The sequence below is a fragment of the Haliaeetus leucocephalus genome, unplaced genomic scaffold (genome assembly GCF_000737465.1).
Source record: "Haliaeetus leucocephalus isolate CR32 unplaced genomic scaffold, Haliaeetus_leucocephalus-4.0 Scaffold206, whole genome shotgun sequence".
Classification (NCBI taxonomy): Eukaryota; Metazoa; Chordata; class Aves; order Accipitriformes; family Accipitridae; genus Haliaeetus; species Haliaeetus leucocephalus.
This window is the reverse complement of record NW_010972642.1, coordinates 7,440,734-7,460,301: the sequence shown is the minus strand read 5'-3', so window position 1 is coordinate 7,460,301 and position 19,568 is coordinate 7,440,734. Positions and strand designations below refer to the sequence as shown.

Genomic DNA, 19,568 nt, shown 5'->3' with positions numbered 1-19,568 from the left:
GCGGGCAGGGCGGCAGAAATGTGGTGTCATTGCTTCCCGGGAGCAGGTGTAAGTAAGTAGCTGAAGATGAGGGTGGCGGAGCATCTCTTGGAGAAATTCTCTGTTCAAGGTTAAAGCCCAGCCCCTCCCATCAAAGCTGGTGTCTTGCCGTGGCACAGGCACGGCTTTTGGATGGGTGTAGGCAGAGAGCAGTTCCTCATGAAGAATGATGCTGTTGTAACTGAGTGTGCCGCTTGCTTTATTAAGCGATTTTTTTTTTGGTCTTCACTTTTTCAATTGAAATCTTTTCGGTTTTAAATTCTCAGTTGGATTGCTGCAAAGGTCGTGAAGAGGTAAAACTGATTTAATGGGGCTAAGAAGAGGGGCTATACCTTCAGGCATGCCACTTCCAAATTTTCATTCAGGCTGCAGCCTGGATGCGAGGCTGGCGGCGTGATTTGCAATTGCTTGCTTGCAGTTTTTTCCCCTGTGGGTGATGTGTGCAGGAGACCTGCCTAGTTTTATATGGACGCTATATTGGGTTTCTGGAATCATCCCCTGTGCTGTCTAATTCTGCCTATGTAAAGGATTTCTGGTGTCTGGATGGGTGGGGAGACTTGAACAATACAAAGTTTGCCTTGCTTTGAAATTCCTGCTACAGATATTTTGAAAGGGTGGGGAGAAGAGTGAAAGATTGTGATAAATTCTAGCCAAGGCTTGGTTTTGTGGCTACACATTCTGAATGTGTGAGAAGAAAAGATGTAACTTTAAAAAGGGGAAGGGGGGAGAGATGGAGCTAAATAAAAGGAGTTTCTTTGCAGCTCCATCCATTTCAATGGTGCAGCTTTCCCAAGCCCCTTTCCGTTGCCCATCATCACCTTCAGGCCGGTCAGAGGAGGGTGAGGATAAGAGCATGAAGGCGGCCAAGCAGCAGGTGAACCCGTCTGGGGAGACCCAGCCTCCCTCCAGCCCCCTGCAGTCTGCGCTGAACTCGGCAGCCTCTCCTTCCCAGGCATATGAGACTTACATCGATAATGGGCTTATCTGCCTGAAACACAAGATCAGGAACATTGAGAAAAAGAAGGTAACTTGTTTTTCTTTAGTATGGCATGGCACATATTTAAGCTGCTAATTGTAAAACTCAGTGCCTATTTTATAATATCTGGAATAAGGTTGTGTGCGTATATAGAGAGTAATCATGGATTTTTTTAAAATAACCCATGGAAGGACCTAAATGTGGATTTGCTAGTGGGTTTTGTTATCATTTATAACCCCTCTATAGTAAAGAATGGTGTTCTTTACTCTTACTGTTCTGAAATAGGCTACTTGCATTTGGTGTTGTATAAGCATAACATTATTGTTTCAGAGAATCAGGAATGCAGCTAACTAGAAGCCTGCTCTCAGCTGCTGGCTTTACTGTGCATGCCCAATAGTTAGCAAAAGTAACTGAATGTTGATCAAAACTGGGGATGCTTCTCTAATGGACTGAATCAGTTCACAACTAACTTGGAACTGACTTGGAGATGGTTTATAGTCTGGCAGAAATCTGCATATTTCTTAGGTTGATTACATGCATCTAATATTAGGATGTAGAAATGTATGTAAAACTGGAAATTAGAACAGTGTTTCCTTGGACTCATTGAAACTTCAAATTATATTTAATAATGAAATGCCCTTCACTTTAAAATACAGAAGTCAGATTTATGCAAATATAGACAAATGTTACTTGCTAGAAAGCTTTTATACAGAAAGCCTCCGAAGTGTGCTCTCTTGCTTTGAACTGTGCTTTTCTGGGGTGGGGGGGGGAACAGAACAGTCTTAAGAATAGCTGAGGTAATGATACACCTAAGATATTGTGGCTATAGCTAGTCAGGCATTTGCATTCTAAGACTTTCAGTTGATTGGCAGGTAACTGAAGGCTATGTGCATGATTTTTAACTGGGAAAATGCTATTTTCTGTAAAAGAAAAGAAATAATGGTGCTGTTGCTTTCAGTACTGGATCAGGATTACAAGTAAAGCAATTGTATGAATATGTTGTGCTTCTCTAAGTAAAAGCTTTGTGTCATGTCTTAGGGTGAGGAGAGGGAATAGATCAGACTTCTGGCCATGTGGCTAGGGGACTTAATCCTCCTGCAGGAGATGCAGTATTACTGCTGTCTCATGTCATGCATCATGCTGTAATTTTGAATAATGTCAGATAAGCATGTTTTCTTTGTGTGATTAACTGACTTCATGTTGTATTCTAATTCTGTCCAAGGAAGCTTATTGTTGTGAATTTCTCAGTGTCTTTGATTTTCACATGAGTGACAATATGGCCTCACCAGCAAATGAAAGTGTGACTTACTAAAATGAGTAAAAGTATTCCTAGTTCTAGGCTCCTATAGGTCCTGTGCCAGAAACACTATGTGGGTAGATACACAAATGAAATAGTATTCAACTTCATGGCAGTGAACTCCCCTTTCTTTTCCCTGTGTGCATAAGTAAGCTTGTAATACCAAATAGCTTAGTTTTGTATAGTTTACATCAGCTTTTAAAGTCTGTTTCAGTATATTAGAAATAAATCTTATTTCTCCCCTAAAGACATTAGTCCACTTTCTTAGGAAATAGTGCTATAAAATCTGGATGACATAACTGAAGCCAGTTTTTTGAAAGACACAGTCTGGGAAATTAAGTAGGATTATTCAAGGATAAAATAACTAAATTCCAGCATTGACTTGGAAAAGCTAAAAAAGCCTAATTTAAAGTAAGGACACTGGATGTATTTGGAGCCACTTAAAGATCTAGTGTCAATGCATTAGTATTTCTTCAATGAAACAAAGGTAGTAACTAAGAACTGAAAGATCAAACATAGGAAAGGGAAGTAGTCCTGGAGACTGAGATTGCCAAAGCAACAGCATAGCAAAAGTTTGTGTTCCTCTCTCCTGAAAATGAGAGGAAGTAGTAAAATTCCTATTCTGTTGCAGTATGTGGATGACTTAAAATACGGAAAGAATATGTAACTTCACTTGTACCCCATACTCCACATTAGATAGAAATCAATATTAAAAATGTATTTTGTGTTTTGCTGCAGCTCAAACTAGAAGACTACAAAGATCGCCTGAAGAAGGGAGAAGCCCTCAATCAAGACCAGTTGGTAAGTTTGCTTTATGCAGGAGTGGATGGCCTCAGAACCTTCAAACATGTCAGAAGGGGTAGGTTGCTAAAGGAAGTGGTGGTGTAGTTTTACAGGAGTAATGCTTGCAGGCTTGCAATGGTATTTTTTTTACAAAACCAAATGGACAAATTATTGGTAATTAAGCTGAATGGTGAGCCCACAAGCCGTGTCTCCTACTCTAACCTTTGCGTTGTGTACTGAAGTAATAGAAGGTCCTTGTTTATCTTTGCTCTGTAGGCTTTCAGCTTCAGTGCTGCTGCACCTTTATGTCTTGATGAGGTGTCTGTATGCAGCTTACATATATGGTATTGCAGTGTTGGAATCCAAACATCAAGACTTCTGGTGTAACTAATCCTCATGATATCTTCATTAACAGGTGTTACTTGAAATTGCCTGTTGGCTGCACAATGCTGTTGGTTACAGATAGTACAGTATAACTGATGAACAGTCCCTGTTGGTAGAAAGGAAGATGCTGGTCTAACTTGCATGGGATCTAAAGGCTTTCCTAACACAAACCTAGCTATGAGTTACTTAGTTGGGAATGCTTTCTTGTTCTTCTAGTGCTGCCATTAGATGGCTGGCTGTTGCCAGCACTCTCAAGTGCTGTTAGAGCAATGTGGCTGTTTTGTACCTCAAGTTGCTAGAACTTGGAATGCCAGAATTCACAATCACTAATCAACAAATGGGATCCGCTTTGTGGAGCTAGCTTAAACTTGCCTGATGTTAAAACAGTGGTTCTGGCTTTTTTCTGTCTTGGACTAGAACAGATTCTAGAACTGAAACCAAGTTTCTGTAACATGAAAGCTATTGCTTCTTAAGCATGTCTGAGTAGCAGTGTCACATAATCCAAAGATGACTACTATTGCTGTAGTCATCTAGGAGTCACATTTTTAAAATGTACTTCACATGCTAAAGAACAGTTGTGTGACAAAGGGTGCTGACACTTCAGTGGTAGTGCTGATCCTGCTAATGAACCAGTTGGAAAAATACTTCATTGACTGTTAGGTTTATCACAGTGCAGCAGTAGGAGAATGCAAATACTATTTCCTTACTCTGAATCATTTGTAAATGAGAACTAGACATAAATGGGATAAGAGGGGAAATAACTTGCTACTTAAAAGTAGAGTAGACCTATTGGAGTGAATGATCATTTAGCACTTAACTACAAAATCTGATGTAGTATCTTGCCATCTCAAGAGCAGAAGTAAATGAACTAAATCTGATGGTATGAAGTAGGATGATGACCTTTTGGTTTCTCTAAATGGTCTGGAATCAGGCAGGCAAGAATCTTTTGTGTTTAGATCATAGGTGTTACAGTCTGTTTTCTTCTGCCACTAACAGACTATTGAACAGTATTCTGTGTTTGATTAGTCTTGAACATGTTTTAAAGCTATTTCTAAATTTGACTATTTATCTTTGGCATGCACCTTGGACTGTGAAAAGCTGTTAGGTGGAAGTGAGATTAAGATGTGGGGAACTAAAGAGGTAAAGGATTCTGTAGGTGTTTTTCTAGCAAATGCATCTAGCAGCACTAACTTTGGAAAATGGTAATTAACTTGGTTACTGGCTTTCAGTATTCCCAGCTGAGCTTAACTTTTTAAGTATTAGTATATTTATCCCAGTTTCTGGGATATCTCGGGTTTCTAAAATGGGGAATTAAAATTCAGTCTTGCTAGTGAACTGACCAGTGGTAGTCAAACTGTTCAGATGACTATTGCAGAAGCATATATCAACTCATTATTTAACTAATAATCTAGTCAAGACCCTTGTTTCAGTGATAAAGATAGAAATACTGCATTTGTGCCTTTCAGATGCAAATTCCCAATGTATATACAAATACTAGGACCTGGTGATTGAAGCTAGTGCGGAGCTTAATAGTTTGGACACTTGCCTGAAGAAACCTAACTGCCTATAATACAGTGGAGCTCTAATATAACTTTATCATCTATATTTTTTCATTTTCTCACAGAGGAAGAAGTGCACATCTGATGATAAACTTGGTTTGCAAGCAGTTTGGATTAAACTGTAATTACTTGTGGTGCATGCCTGCTAGAGCTACTGTGTATGCTAGCCTTACTTTAGGAAACATTTGTTTCAAAAATTAGGAGCTTCCAGCAAGTTAAATGGTCTCACTGGCAATATTGTGCTGTTTTGCAAGCTGAGTAGACTTTCCTCAGTATTGTTCCTCCAGCATGCTGTTAATGAATGTTAATAACAGGTGTGACAAAGGAAAGCTATTGCTTCCCTGCAGGCTGAGTTATAGCTTGTCATCAGAGCAGTGGTAACTGTTCTTGATGTTTTCAGGTAGGGAGTTTTACTCTGGAATTTGCATTGTTAAAAGCACAGTTAGCACAATCTGTATAGTAAGTTGTTGGTGTTAAATTGTGAGTCTACCTCAAATGTGTGGGCATTAGAGCCTTAGAAGTCATTCTCCCAAGTGCTAAGTGAACTGGCTAATTAATTCTTAAAAGGTGCTTGATAAATTGTGTGAGGACAACTTAAACTACCAGAGGAGTGCTTTACAGTAAATCCCGCACTTTGTTGTGTTGAGTAGTACTTAGGCCCAGTAATGTCTAGTATACTACAAATAAGTGAATACAAGTAACCGAACAATCAAACTGATTGAACAAATGAACATGTAACTTGTTTTCCAGTTGCTTAGGAACACATACAGAATTTGCATGTCCCAGATCTTATTGGGACAGATTAAGCTTTTGTCACTGCACTGATGAAACACTTATCAACACTAACACTACTTTGAAAAAGCTTTATATTAGACTGATGGGCCCATTCTAGAAAAACTTCTGATATCATGTCATAAGCATAAACCAAACTGAGTGTAAAGTGCATGTGAACAACTGAAATCTAACTTGTTACTTCCCAAGCATGCCTTACGCTGCCCATGTCTTCATACTATGTCTGAACTACAGCATTTTGCTATCTTCAGAGCTGTGGAGACTTAGAAAAATGAACTTACTCCTTAGTGGGGAAGAACTCGTTAAAAATAGGGTATATCAAAATGCAATTAATCTGCTTTAGTCTTTTGAAGACTGTCTGGTAAAATATCAATTAAAGCCATTAGTGAAGATAAGAACACTGCTTTATTTGTGGAAACTAAATTTGAAAGACTCTTTTCTGAAAGTATGACTTGCCTTTCATATTGTTTTCTTTCTAAAGTTTGTACACATTATCTGGAAAGGCATTCCACCAAGCATGAGGGTAAAAGATCTGTGCTGAGCTTGTTTGTCTCCTGTATTCCTTCCAGCTTTCATATCAGTGTCTGATTTTAAGTAGCTGCTTACCTCTGATTGCTGAGACCTATGGGAACAAAAGAAAAATGAAATAACTGGTATCCAGGCTTTTCTGTTTCAGCAATCAAGTACTGTACAAGATGTTGCCTGGAAAGTCTAATACAGACAAACTTGTAGGATATCTGTGTGGTGGTGTGAATTTGCTTTATACTGCATCTCAGTCATGGGCGAATGATATTCATAACTAGATTTAAAGTACCAGTTACAGACGTAGTATCTTTAAAAAATTACAATTTCAGAGAATTACACACTAAATGACTAGTTCTTGAGAATTTAAGCACAAGGGGATTGAGATGCAACCAGTAGTCTTAAGCATGAAAAATACATTTTTATCTATTCCTTTGTAGGAGGCAGTAGAGAAATATGATGAAGTAGTACACAACTTGGAATTTGCCAAGGAGCTTCAGAAGACTTTTTCAGGACTTAGCCAAGATGTAAGTATAAAATGCTCTTCCCTGTATTGTCAGGAGGTAACTGCAAAATTTGTGCTACTCTTCTAATGGCTACTTTTATATGCCAATATGCAGAATATTAGGAAGTTTCTATCTTGGAACTTGGGGGAACAATGTGCTTAAACTGTCTGGACTAGTGAGTAGAGCAGAGTAAATGCTGACAATTTCATGTACCACTGACCTCCACAATATGGTTATTCACTGGGTACCCCTGTAAGAACTTGTGCTTAAGTAAATTGAACCATTGGCACTCATCTGTGTTTGAAATTACTTTGGTTTACTTAGGTTTGAAACTAACTGTCTTGCTGGTAGCTTGTGCCTGAGCTGGACCCATCCCCTGCATAGGTGCAGACTGGTGGGGGAGCAGCTCCACTGGAAAGGACATGCAGGTCCTTGTGGGCAGCAGGCAAAGTAAATTAAGTGTACCCCTGGAGCAGTGAAGGCTACATTTAGAGTGAGGACCAGCAGATTAAGGATGACTGATTGTTTGGTACTTGTTAACCAGTCGTGTCTATTTCTGGTCACTTGGTACACAAAAGCTATAGCTAAACTTCAGTGAGTCCCTTGGTGGGCCTCTGAAGGGCTGGGGCCTGGAAAATGAGACCCGTGAGGAGAGCCTGGGAGAAGTGGGCTTGTTGGGCCTGGTGAAGTGAAGGCTTGGCAGGAGATGCAATATTAGCCTTCAAATACCAAAGAGATTACTGAAAGGATGGAGCCGGACTTTTTTTGCTGAGAGATGTGGTAGGAGAAGGAATGATCAAAAATTGAAATAGTAGGTTCCAACTAGATAGGAGGAAAATGCTCACTCTGAGAATAATCGAGCACTAGAGCAGGCTGTTTAGGGAAGTAGTAAAATCTGTCCTTGGATCTTTTCAAGACCTGACTGCACAAAGCTCTAAGCGATCTGGTATTGATTCAGTGTAGCCTTTGTTCTGGAGGCTGGGCTAGGTGACATACCAAGATCCTTTCCAAACAATGTTTTGATGTTTCCAGTGAGGGAAAGTGCTGGGGTTAAATCACTTTGGTTTCAGTGAGAAGTACAGCTCTCGGTAAAATTTTACTGAAGCTTGTGGAGTTTGCCACTTATTCTGCTGTAGTTGTCTCTAATTATGGCAAGTCACAGATTTAGTGCTTTATTTAGGCCTTTATTCAGGGTTTAAAGCACTACATAATTATTTCTATGTAAGCAAGTGTTTTGTCTTTGGAGAAACTGGTCTCTTGGCTCAAGCAAATACTATCCTCATGAAAAGATCTGATCCAAGGTAGTGCTGGGGATGCTAAACATGATTAGTCACTGCTCTGGCATTATTTCTCTGCCTCTTGCAGAATGCTGAAGGACTGGTAAAATGGCTTGTCTTGGTGTTGACTGAGACCCAAACAATTTTGCTAGAGAGGCTTTTCTTGTATATGTAGTAATTCCAGGTAGTGCAGTGAACCTCTCAGAGTGCTGTGAACAGAGATTTAAGAGCCTTTTCACAGTGTTGCTGCTTTGGGTTACCTCAGTAATTGTATGTTGAACATAGAAACTACTGTGCTGAATGTCAAAACTTGGATTGCTTCCTATTGCTTCTCTCTGTAGCTCCCCATAAAATACTGGAAATGAAGGTTTGTGACCCAGTGTATCTTTCTGTAGATGTTTTTAGTAATCTAGCATTAACTTCTACCAGTTCGTGTTTGTTCTTGAACTTATGCTATATTTAAAGGCTAACCCACTTTATTTTTTCCTTGGCTCTACTTCTACCTGTACGGATTCTACAGCCAATACCCATTAGTGGAACACTAGGGGCCATTCTGGCAACAATATCCTTGTATCCTTTACAGTGTGTTCTAGAAAACTAAATTTTCATAGATCTTGCAAAGAAACTTAAGATACCCCATACTGAGGTATTTTAAATTCTGCAGTTACTTGGATAGCTTCTGCTGCATAATAAGACCATTCTCCTCAAATGCATGAGGGCTGTGTATGTTCTGTGACTTGTGTTGTTGCTTATTTAGTGAGTGCTTCAGTCTTCTGCCAACAAATAAGAGTAACTGTAAGGTTCTGCTGTATCATTTAAATTGGAGTATTCAAAAGTGAAAAGGCAGTTGTCTCACTAGCAGAAATTTGAGAACTTCTGCATCACTACCTTCATGTGATAAATGTTAAAGGTCAGCTAGGCTTGGATTTGTGCATTGGTATCAATTCTGTATACTCAGTTGTGAATGCTGTTACAGTAAAGCAGATAGCAGGCATAATCAGGATCTAAATATCATAAAGGCATATCACAAGTGGAGCTACCAGTATCCAGTTTGACTAAAAGCTATACATGTAGAGAATTGGTAGGTAAATGGGGAGCTCTTCCAGAGGGGGAGCTTGAAAGATCTTGGGTATCTAAAGAGTTAGGAGCTTGTGTTATCTAACCAAAATTAGTTATTTTGATCAATGTAGGATGGTTAATTCTAGAACTTGATGTGTTTTATCCTAGAATCCTGTTACTAAACCATTGTGTTTAACTGTTGAATTCATGTATTGAAATAGCTGCTGAAAGCACAGAGGAAGGCTCAGCGAAGAGAGAGTCTATTGAAGCTTGAAGCAGAGAAGAAAAAACTGCGTACAATACTTCAAGTCCAGTATGTACTGCAGAACTTCACTCAAGAGCATGTTCAGAAAGATTTCAAAGGTGGTGTGAATGGTGCAATATACTTGCCTTCTAAAGAACTAGACTACCTCATAAGATTTGCAAAACTGACATGTCCAGAAAGAAATGAGAACTTGAGGTAAGATCAAGATTTTTGTCTGATTGGTATGCTTCATTCCTTACAGTAAATGTCCTCTTTGACACTGCCACATCTTGAAATATTATGGTTTGGGACACTAAAATTCTATTCAGTACACTTGCTTTAGTCTGAGACTAGGAATGTAGCAGATTTAACTTGCTTGGAGTTGTTAAAGGAAAGCTACAGAAATTACAGCCTCGGTTGTGCAAGTTACATACAAGCCCTGCCATCTTATGTCTCCCTGTGGCATTGAGGGGTGATAGTCCAATACCATCGTAAGCAGGGAGGCTGGTGGTGTGCTGCTTCCCTGAGTTCTCACTGTTCGTGAAGTAAAAAAAGTGTGGTAAACGCAGGAGAACTGTTCTATATTCCATTCACATGATCAGATGTGCTCCTTTATTCCAAAGGAGTGTAAGGTGGTAGTCCTGAGGCTCTCTTGCTACTAGCTTCAAAGTAGTTTTAAAAATTTGAAGTTTTTGATACCTCTGCACTAAATGTCATACATTTTAAGGTAACAGGTTGTCAACAGATGTAATGTATGTCAGTACTAACTTGGCACCATGGTTGTACTATGATGGCTTATGCTTAGCATGACAGCCTGTCTTTAAGATAGTGTAGTAAGAATTGTATTTAAATATGGAAAAAGTAGTTATTAAGTGGTAAGTTGAAACACTTTATGGATAAGAGTTATTTCCATATTCAAACAAGTTCCTAAAACTTATCACTTGTCATATGCTAAACTTGCCTAATCTTTACTCTTAAGTTAACTTCTAAGGAACAGCTGCTTATAAAAAGCTACACAATAGGAACCTCTCATCCCAGTGAAATAACTTTATTTCTAGCGTATTCTTGTTGTATTACACTTCCACAAGAAGCATAATCCTTTCCTTTGGGATACTAAATCATGGTGGACTTCAAAATCCATTGTCTGGAGGGGGTGGGTGGATGGATCATGGACCTATGTCAGAAGTTTCTCAATAACTAGCAGAGTGGCAGGAGCTGTTGATGGTTGCCCCTGCACATGTGTAACCAATAAACAAGGTGAGCAGCTGATCAAACAGCAATTGTTTCCCTGTCTGGGAATCCTGGCTTGGAATGAAGTCCAGCCATATGGTCTTGTGGGATAGTGCTAGGCTCTCTAATCTGTCTTAATTACCAACAAAAGAATTTACATTTGCTAGATTCAGTCATGTACAAACAGATACAGATGAATCACTCGGTGGATAATGGGCTTAGAATTCACTGTATGTATATAGCCTTTATTTGGTAGGCTAAAATTTCTCAGTGTTAAAATGAGGGGTATTGGGATACTGCAACTCTTGATCTTGGCTATGATTCTACATGGTAAAACTGTCACTTGTTTTAGTGTTGAAGACCAGATGGAACAATCATCTCTCTACTTCTGGGACCTTCTAGAAGGAAGTGAGAAACCTGTGGTTGGAACAACATGTGAGTGTCTTGTCTAGAGAAATAACTTAGACATCTGAAATTTGTGTGCTACTGAAACATCTTAAAACCAGTGAATATACATGGAAGTCTACTAAATTAAGCACTTTCAAGTGTTGTGTGTAACTCAGTTATCCAAGGATGAACTGCTGTTTGTTCTAAGTTCTGTTTAAGTACAGATCAATAACAATACAGCATGCTTTCTTTTTCCAAGTAAAGACTTACTCTTCTGCCAATGTACTAGGACCTTTTTGAGGAAAAAATGGTAGTAATTTAAATGCTGATGCATGAATACCTTACAGAACCAGCAGTGGGAAGTGCTTTGGGTAATTATGTGCAAATGGGTTAAGATTGGAACACTGTTTCCAGCCATGAAATTGAGTGTAGTTGAGCATACTGATGTGTATTACAAAGCTTCATTGGCCCCAGGCTGGACGTCCTACAGCACTGAAGATTTTCTTCTTGTAAGAATTCTAGGCTTGTACCAGTTGTCTGACTACAGTGTAGGATACCATACTAAGGAAGGATAGTCATTAGTGGACCTTGCTGTGACCTCTAATCATGCACAGTGCAGTTATAGACCTGTTGCAAGTGTCCTCACTTTTCAAGCACACAAAAATCTGTGGCTTAGTTTCAAAAACCCCTGGTTGTAAGCCAACATACACATTCTGTGTTCTTATTTAGAACTTGCTTGTGAGGAAACTGTCCTTACTTGAGTTGTAGTGTCTTTCCTACTGCAAACAGACCTCGCTTGTCCTGTTTACTCCAATCTTGTAATGGCTGTGTGGCAGTAATCTTTCATTTGTCATCAACAAGAATGTTGTTGAAACTGTTAGACCAGAGCACTAATGTACTCTAATTTCCACATACAGACAGTTGAACTGTCAACTAAGTGTTAACTCTTGTCATACAGTTCTGGACAAAGTGCAAGCTGGCCCTGTATCTGTTGGCATGAATTGATAGTTGCCTAGTTATCTTGGACTCCAGACTTTTGTAGCTTTTTGGCTATCATATAAACTTTTCTGACTATTTTGTCAGTATCTCTATCCCTTTAGTGTCAGTCTTCTATCCTTTTGTGTGCAAGCTACACTTCGGATAAAGCTGTTACAACTTATTAGCATTCACTGCCTTGGAAGACAATTTTTTATATCTGTATTCTAGCTACTAATTCTTGTTCATATGGTTGTCACTGGTAGGGGTGATCTTTCACTGGGTATTCTTCCTATTCTCAAGGCTGCCCTGTCTCTTTCTCCTCTAAAACAATTTCTAGTATCACTGCTACTTCTGAGGTCTTTCTCTCTACTTTAAGCTACTGTCTCTTTTGCATAAAGGAGGAAACTGGACAGTGTGTCTCAGACTACACAGTTAAGTTTTTCTTCAACCATATTAGCATTGACTCTTTTCCAAAACTTCAGATTAAGTTTGGTCTGGAACAGTATCTCACTTTCTCTGTCCCTGCTTGTTTTTGCAGTTCATAACTTTTTCTTCTGAGGAAGACTGAGACTTACTATCCTATCACTGGGAAGAGGGTCTTGTAAGGCAGTTCCATAGTGACTTAGTTTAGCTTTACCTATGCTACAGTCTGCACAACATGCTTTTAGTATCATTGCTGGCTAGCTTATAGATGGTAAACAAATCCCTTTCTAAGCATGTGGGAGAACAGGTGGCTTGGTGTTTAGCTTGTGTGCATTTAAACAAAAGCTGCAGTCTTACCTCTGGATTGCAAAGATGTTTTCAGCTGTAATAGATAAAGCAGTTTAACAAATACTTTCCTTTACTAAAACATTTTATTGCTGTAACTCAGTAAGATGTGTGAACTTGAAGTTGCGATTTATATAAAGTGGAGGAAGTAAGGAGTCTTGATCTGTAATCTGAATGCCCCTTACTTTCAAATTTTCATAACTTCATGGACTTTTACTCTTCAGATAAACACATGAAGGACCTGTTATCCAAACTTCTAGACTCTGGCTACTTTGAAAGTATTCCGACTCCTCGCACCACTGTGCCAGTAAAAGAATTGGAAGAAGAAGTAAATAGAAAATCTGAGAGAACAAGACAGATGTCAAAAGGAGAGTCTGTCAAAGAACCAGGTGGAATATTACAGTGTTCAATTTCTGTATCATAATGTTGGAATAAGCTTGAACTGAGCATTGATTTTTTTTCTTGCATAGCTTGATGCTAAATCTGATCCTATGCTGTAGCTGATTTACAATGTGGTAACTAAAATGGAACATGGAAGGCTTGCAGCCCTGTTCTGGCTAATATTGTAGAAAAAAATCTGATTCATAGTAATACAATGTTTTTGCCTTCTGATCAAGTCTCCATGTTGAACATATGAGAATTGTCTGGTGTAGGGAATGTTACATATTAAAATAACCAAATTATGGATATTACAAAATGTTTCTTGCTTAACTCAACTTCTGCAAATGTAAAACCCAACCAGAAAATAAAAGCTTGTCAAAAAAAAATAGTATGTTGAATGACAAGCTGAGCTTTCAGAATATCTGGTTTAGCAATTGACACTACTATTTAAATAGAATTAGACTTGCTACTGTTTGGTCTGCATTTCTGCATTTGATCAGTTGAAACAAATTAACATCCTTTCTCTAGAATCCATTATGGAGCTTATGAAGTCTGAAATACAGCCACAGGAGGTAAGATACACCACTGCTAATTGCTTTCCTTTAGTATTGTGATTTATTAAACATAACTGTACTTCTGCAGCCCTTTTTTTAAACTTAAAAAGGGAGTCTGAACAGCAACTTAGGTGTTGCTTTATGTAGGAAGCATTAAAGACTTGGTTGCATTTCTATTTCTAACCCCAAATTTATGGCTTCTCTGGGGTATTCTGGGATAAATGGGGCAGGATTACATGAAGCAGTATAGTACTTTTAAGGCTCTGGCACTTCCCTGAATAAACCAAAGCATCAGCCTTTAGGGTGGAAACACACTGATCTTTTGTGTACTATGGGATAGAGAAAACATCTGCTAAAGCTGTCTCTAAAAGCTAAGCTTACTGCAGTAGGCTTGATATTGGTGTGGTTGAGAATGATGTAGGTCTTGCTCTGATTTGTCAGAAAAATAGGGATCCCCAGACAGACTTGTGTGCACAGGGGTGTGTAGACCTGTTTCAACAGCCCTTCAGACTCCCGAGTTAAGTACTCAAGCTTCAGCTGGCAATAGTGTAGAAACCATTAGACTTGGCTCAAAAGGTGGGGAGGGGTATCCTTTAGTAAGTGGAAATACTGGTTCTTAAAATGCTGGAATCCCTGCTTCCCAGGTATCCCACTAGAGGGTGTACTCTAGAACAAGTTTTTGTAACCTACTGGTAACACTGTTACCTGACTGTAAAGCTTTTCTGGAGACTTGTCAGAAAAAAATCTGAGCTAGTGAGCCTTGTATGTCCTTCACTTCACATATTTACTTCCTGTTTATGACAAAGTGGTAACTCAGGAAAACTTCAGAGCTCATCTTCATTGAGCTCTCGGACTTACTGACAGTAAACACAGCCTGGAGTTGCCGAAGTCCAGTGGTATTAAATCTGAGAATCTGAGGGTTATACGTGGTTACTAGGTCAAAGATTTTGGGTGAAATGGTGTTGCTATGCTTAGCAGAATGTCTACTAATATAGTGCCACAGCATTTCAGATGCCTAGGAGGAGAGCTACCTTTGTAAAAATCACAGTTGAACTTGATACTGTCACTGCCTAGGAACATCAGTTAACATTGAGAGTAAGGGTAATAGATTCACTCAGCTCAAGTATGTTTCACTTGTGCTGTTCAGGACTGTTTTTCATGCTTGTGTGGCATGCCAAGCAAAGCTAGTCTGCAGTGTTGTAGGGTAAAGCCACGGCTGTCCACATAGTTTCTATGGCTAGTGCTTAAACTGTCTAGGTTCTGCTTTTAGTCAGAAATTTTCAGTATCTGGGTGACTTAACTTAACTGACCTGAACTGTAGTAGCAAAATGTTTTCTTGGGAGCCATTAAGTTTCTCTGGTCTATATAGTTTCTCAACAGGCGTTATTTGCCTGAAGCAGAATACTCTGTCAAGAAGAAGCCAGAAGAGCCCAAATCTTGGGAAGCTGAATGTGCTAGAAGGCAAGAACCTCCAAAGTCTTGGGAAATGCTTGTTGATATTGAAGAGCAGGAACAGAAGCAGAAACAAGAGACCTTAAAGCCTTGGGAAGCTCGTGTTAGGCAGCAAGAACCAAAAAGATCAGATTCTCCAAAGCCTTGGGAAGCTCATGTTAAAGAAGAGGAACAGAAGCGTGAGTCTACAAAGCCCTGGGAGACCCGTGCTGAGGAGGAAGAACAGAAGAAGCAAGAAGCTCCAAAGGCCTGGGTAGCACGTGTCCGAGAGGAGCAGGAGTCCCCCAAACCTTGGGTAGCAAAGGTTAGGGAAGAACAGGACCAGAAGAAACAGGAATCACCTAAGCCATGGATAGCAAAAGTTAGGGAAGAGCAGGAACAGAAAAAGCAGGAGTCCCAAAAATCTTGGGTAACTAAAGTTAAGGAAGAACCAGAACAAAAGCAGGAATCTCCAAAGCCTTGGGTAACCCAAGCTAGGGAGCAACCAGAACAAAAGAAGCCAGAGCCTGTGAAATCATGGGAAATGCCTGTTAGGGAAGAGCCAGAGCAAAAGAAGCAGGAGCCTGTGAAGGCTTGGGCTGCACATGTTAGGGAGGAGCCAGAACAAAAGAAGCAGGAGACTCGAGAGGCTTGGGAAAAAGCTGACAGGCAGCAGCAAGTATCATCACAGCAGTTACAGAACCCTCCGAAGTCCTGGGGAGCTGCAAGTGTTGGGCCAAAGGAGCAGATGGGGCCAAAGAAGTTTGATATGGAACCCAAAGAAGTGAGTTGGCATATGTAGTATTACCTGTCATAAGCTTTTGACACTAGTATATTGGACTAAAGCTACCTATTAGCAGAGGCTTTATAAGGTGCATTTTGTAGGCCTATATTTAGATTCCTATTTCATTCTTTCTTGGGGGAAATTATTCTGGCAGTTAAACTTTATATTTGAATAGCAAGATGGTCTGCTTTGCTTTTTACATCAACACAGTATTGCTGTGTTTGAGCCTGGAATAACTGCTTTATGCATAAGACAGAAGAATTAACTTAGTTCATCCCTAGCTATTGGCTCTGTCCACTGTTATCAGTACAAAGCAGGTATGAGTCATCCAGGGATCAAATACTTTGTCTGTGGCTGCATGCAAATAGCACTTCAGTAATTTTTTAGGCTTTTGATTAAAATAGCTGCTGATTCAAGAGAGATCTAATATCTAGATCAAGCAATACCAACTGTACAGGGGCTTAAATATGTATTTCCAGATGAATGCATAAACCATACTGCTATCCTGGAGAGTCTAACAATAGCATAGTTTGTTTTAGAAATGTAAAATGAAAGCTATTGCAGGGCTTACAGCTGAGCAGGCTGCTAGCCTCTGGTTACATACCTTCTTTCTCACCTGTGCTTGGGTAGCAACAATTCTGATAACTCTAAAAATAAATAACTGAATTCTGCTTTGTCTACCATCTTATGTCATTAAGAGCAGTGTTTAATCTAGAGTTAGACTTCAGGAAGAAAATATGGGGAATTGAGCAATTATCTTATACACAATGTCAGCACTACTATCTTGTTTCTGCAAAAAAGCAGAAATCAATCCATTCCATATTACTCATACCAAATGATTAAGCTTAACTCTTGTCAGTAAACTTGGCATAACTGAAAAATGGATGTTCTTGTGCCTAGAGGCGGGAGCGCAAACAGAAGGTTGAACACGAAATTAAAAGAGTATGTAACATGCAGCACTGGGTTACAAAATGGGATTAAGGTGTTTTGGCTTGATTCATCTTTACACTCAAGCTGAATAGACTCTTGTGTTCACTGGTGGTGGTGGTACAGGTACAAAACCTGGTTGCCTCACTAAGTAACTCTGAGCACAAGTAGGTGTTGTGCACCCAACTATGTGTAGTATTACTGAAACTATCTAAGTATTGGAATAGTCTCAAGTGCTTTAAGATGCCTTGGAATTTCTGGTGTCAGATTACCTTAAAGCTTAAATACAAGATGCTTCCTAATGAGATGGGGCTCTTATTTTTATATAGGACAGACAGATGGATAGCTTAAGTGGTGGACAAAACTTTGATGCAGTAAGGAAAAAGGAGGGTCTCCAGTCAGTTGGAGAAACTTGCTAACTGCCTAGGAATTTTCATAGTAATGTGCAGGTGTGCATGTCAGCAAAATTAAATGTTGGAATGTGAGGTTGCTTAAGCTGGATTGCTGAATTAAGTAAACAAAGCATGTTTTTAAAGTATTCAAACTTTGATTTACGTAGACCATGGTGAAACACCAGCTGGCTTATTTTTACTTAGTATCTATTGACAAATGCTAATATCAAAAGTATATTGAATGAGTAGAAAATAGTGTGCTGTCAACCTAGCTAGTTTCTGTAATCATTTTTTTAAAAGATATCTTTGACTTTTAAGGTGCATGTAAAGAACAATTAATCATATTAAACTTTTTGGATAATGAAATTTCTCTTGCCTTTGCTTATGTGAAGAAAGGAGAGTCAGTGCAGTGCTATAGCTGGATCCATTTCACTCCCAGGGAGAATCTATAAATGACCTTGTGTGGGATCTAGGCATGGTAGATAAAAGGCCTATGTCACTGCTGCTGCTTTCTGGAGCTGAAATTAACCTTTGTTTACTCCTTGAAATAACTGTTAGAGCTCTGAGATCTTTTAATAAACTGCTAGGTTTTGAGATCTTAAAATATGCTTATTTAACTTAAGGTATCATAAGATACAATACTGAGGAAGTTGAGCCTGAGACAGCAGAGTGAGCTGATGTGCAGGCCTGTTAAACTGTTATTCTATTTAAATGCTTGTGCAATGTGTGGACCAGCAAACTTGGTTAGAGCTGAATTTGTGGCCTGCTATGTGAAAGCAAACCAGTCTGGCTTGTGCTTTCATCCAGTGCCATTTAATTCATACATGCTGTGAATGCTGCTCTGAGTAGAAAGTGAATGTTAATTGTGTATCTACATGGCACAGCTGGTGATCACTGTTGTGATTACAGTTTAGGTATCACCATTCCAGCTCATTACTCCACAGCTAACAAACCTGAAGAGAAATTGAGGTCCTGTATTGTAGAATGGAGTTTTACTAGTATATGAGGTGGTTGAAAGTATGTAAGATTAGTGTTATGTGTAAGTAGACCTTCAGTCTCTAAAACAATTCAAGCTTTAACAGGAGTACCTGGTGTATTGGCACTGTGACTAGTAAAATTCCAAAGTGGTCAGTGTGCCTTTATGCTGGTTTACTTGCAATGGTTTAACAGGTCCTAAAACAAATTCTAGGTATTTCAACTCCATTTTTAGTCAGTTCTCTGGAGATGTCAAAACAGTTTTTGCTGAATGTATATGTAGTGTTGAAGTTAGGTTTCAGAAACATTGTTATGACAAATTAGACCCTAAAGTTATCAGTGCTGTGTAAAACTCTAACCTGAATGTTGCTTGAACCACCAATGTGAAGTGATCTCAGCATGTATAAGTTTTGATGGGAGCTGGACTAACAGGTTACTAAACTCAGAACCTGCTACCAGCTTGTAATGACTTCCGGAAAAAGTATCTAGCTGTGGGCTAGAAAGAAAACTTGGCTTAAAACCATCTTAAGGATGTCAAGTACCTGCTCTTTTTTTCAAAACATCTTTTTATAAAGGCATAAAACTGAAAATCCTCTCACTTCCTGATACTTTTTTTGTGTATGCTCTCTATTGCACTTGAATATTCTAGTTTTGAACACCTAAGTACCAGGAAAACAGCAAATCAGTATGAGGTAACTTCACTATAGCTACTTCTGGCTGGTGTATTTTAATATATGCAGGAGCTAGAAAATAACTTCTACAGAATGGAGAATCTCAATATTTCAATCCTGGCTTAAAGCTCTAATATCGTTTATGTAACCCTGTATGCTTGCTCTTCTAGTTGAAGTAAAGAATGATACCAGCATAGTGCACAGAGTGTGAGCTGGGGAAGGAGATGAAGACTAACAAATTGTAAAAGCATACAGAAGATTGTATCATCTTTTCAACCACAAGTGAAACACTGCAATCTCTTCTGCTTCCATGCTCTTGAGGCTGCTTTGACTTGTTTGTGTTTAATGTGCAAGTCTAACTTACGTAGCTAGTGGACAATCTTAGTAGCTTCACACACTGCCAGACTTGACCTGGTTATGTTACTTTAAAGGTGAAAAGCTTCTGTTATCTGTTTACAAACATACAGAACCAGTTTGGTAGTGTACTTGTGTCTTAGTAAACTGTAGTGAGGAGGAAGAGGGTAACAGAAGCATTAATCAGTTTGACCCATAAAGGATTTACTGTGACAGCAAGTGTTTTAAGATTAAGTCTGCTTGTCAGTGAGGGCTAGAAGTGGACAGGAAGATTCAGATTCCTAGTAACTTAATCTAT

The 19,568-nt window shown here is 39.2% G+C and overlaps 1 protein-coding gene across 1 annotated transcript in view; it reads left to right on the top strand.

Moving 5' to 3' along the window:
• The first annotated feature begins 804 nt into the window (after positions 1–804).
• The window catches only part of CAPRIN2 (caprin family member 2), a 34,494-nt gene continuing 15,730 nt past the window's right edge, over positions 805–19,568 (top strand). The window contains exons 1-8 of the mRNA XM_010566222.1: positions 805–1,063; positions 3,051–3,113; positions 6,793–6,879; positions 9,416–9,654; positions 11,021–11,103; positions 13,026–13,190; positions 13,711–13,754; positions 15,106–15,951. Coding sequence (XP_010564524.1) covers positions 815–1,063; positions 3,051–3,113; positions 6,793–6,879; positions 9,416–9,654; positions 11,021–11,103; positions 13,026–13,190; positions 13,711–13,754; positions 15,106–15,951 — 1,776 coding nt within the window. The 5' untranslated portion in view covers positions 805–814. The remainder of the gene's footprint in view (positions 1,064–3,050; positions 3,114–6,792; positions 6,880–9,415; positions 9,655–11,020; positions 11,104–13,025; positions 13,191–13,710; positions 13,755–15,105; positions 15,952–19,568) is intronic.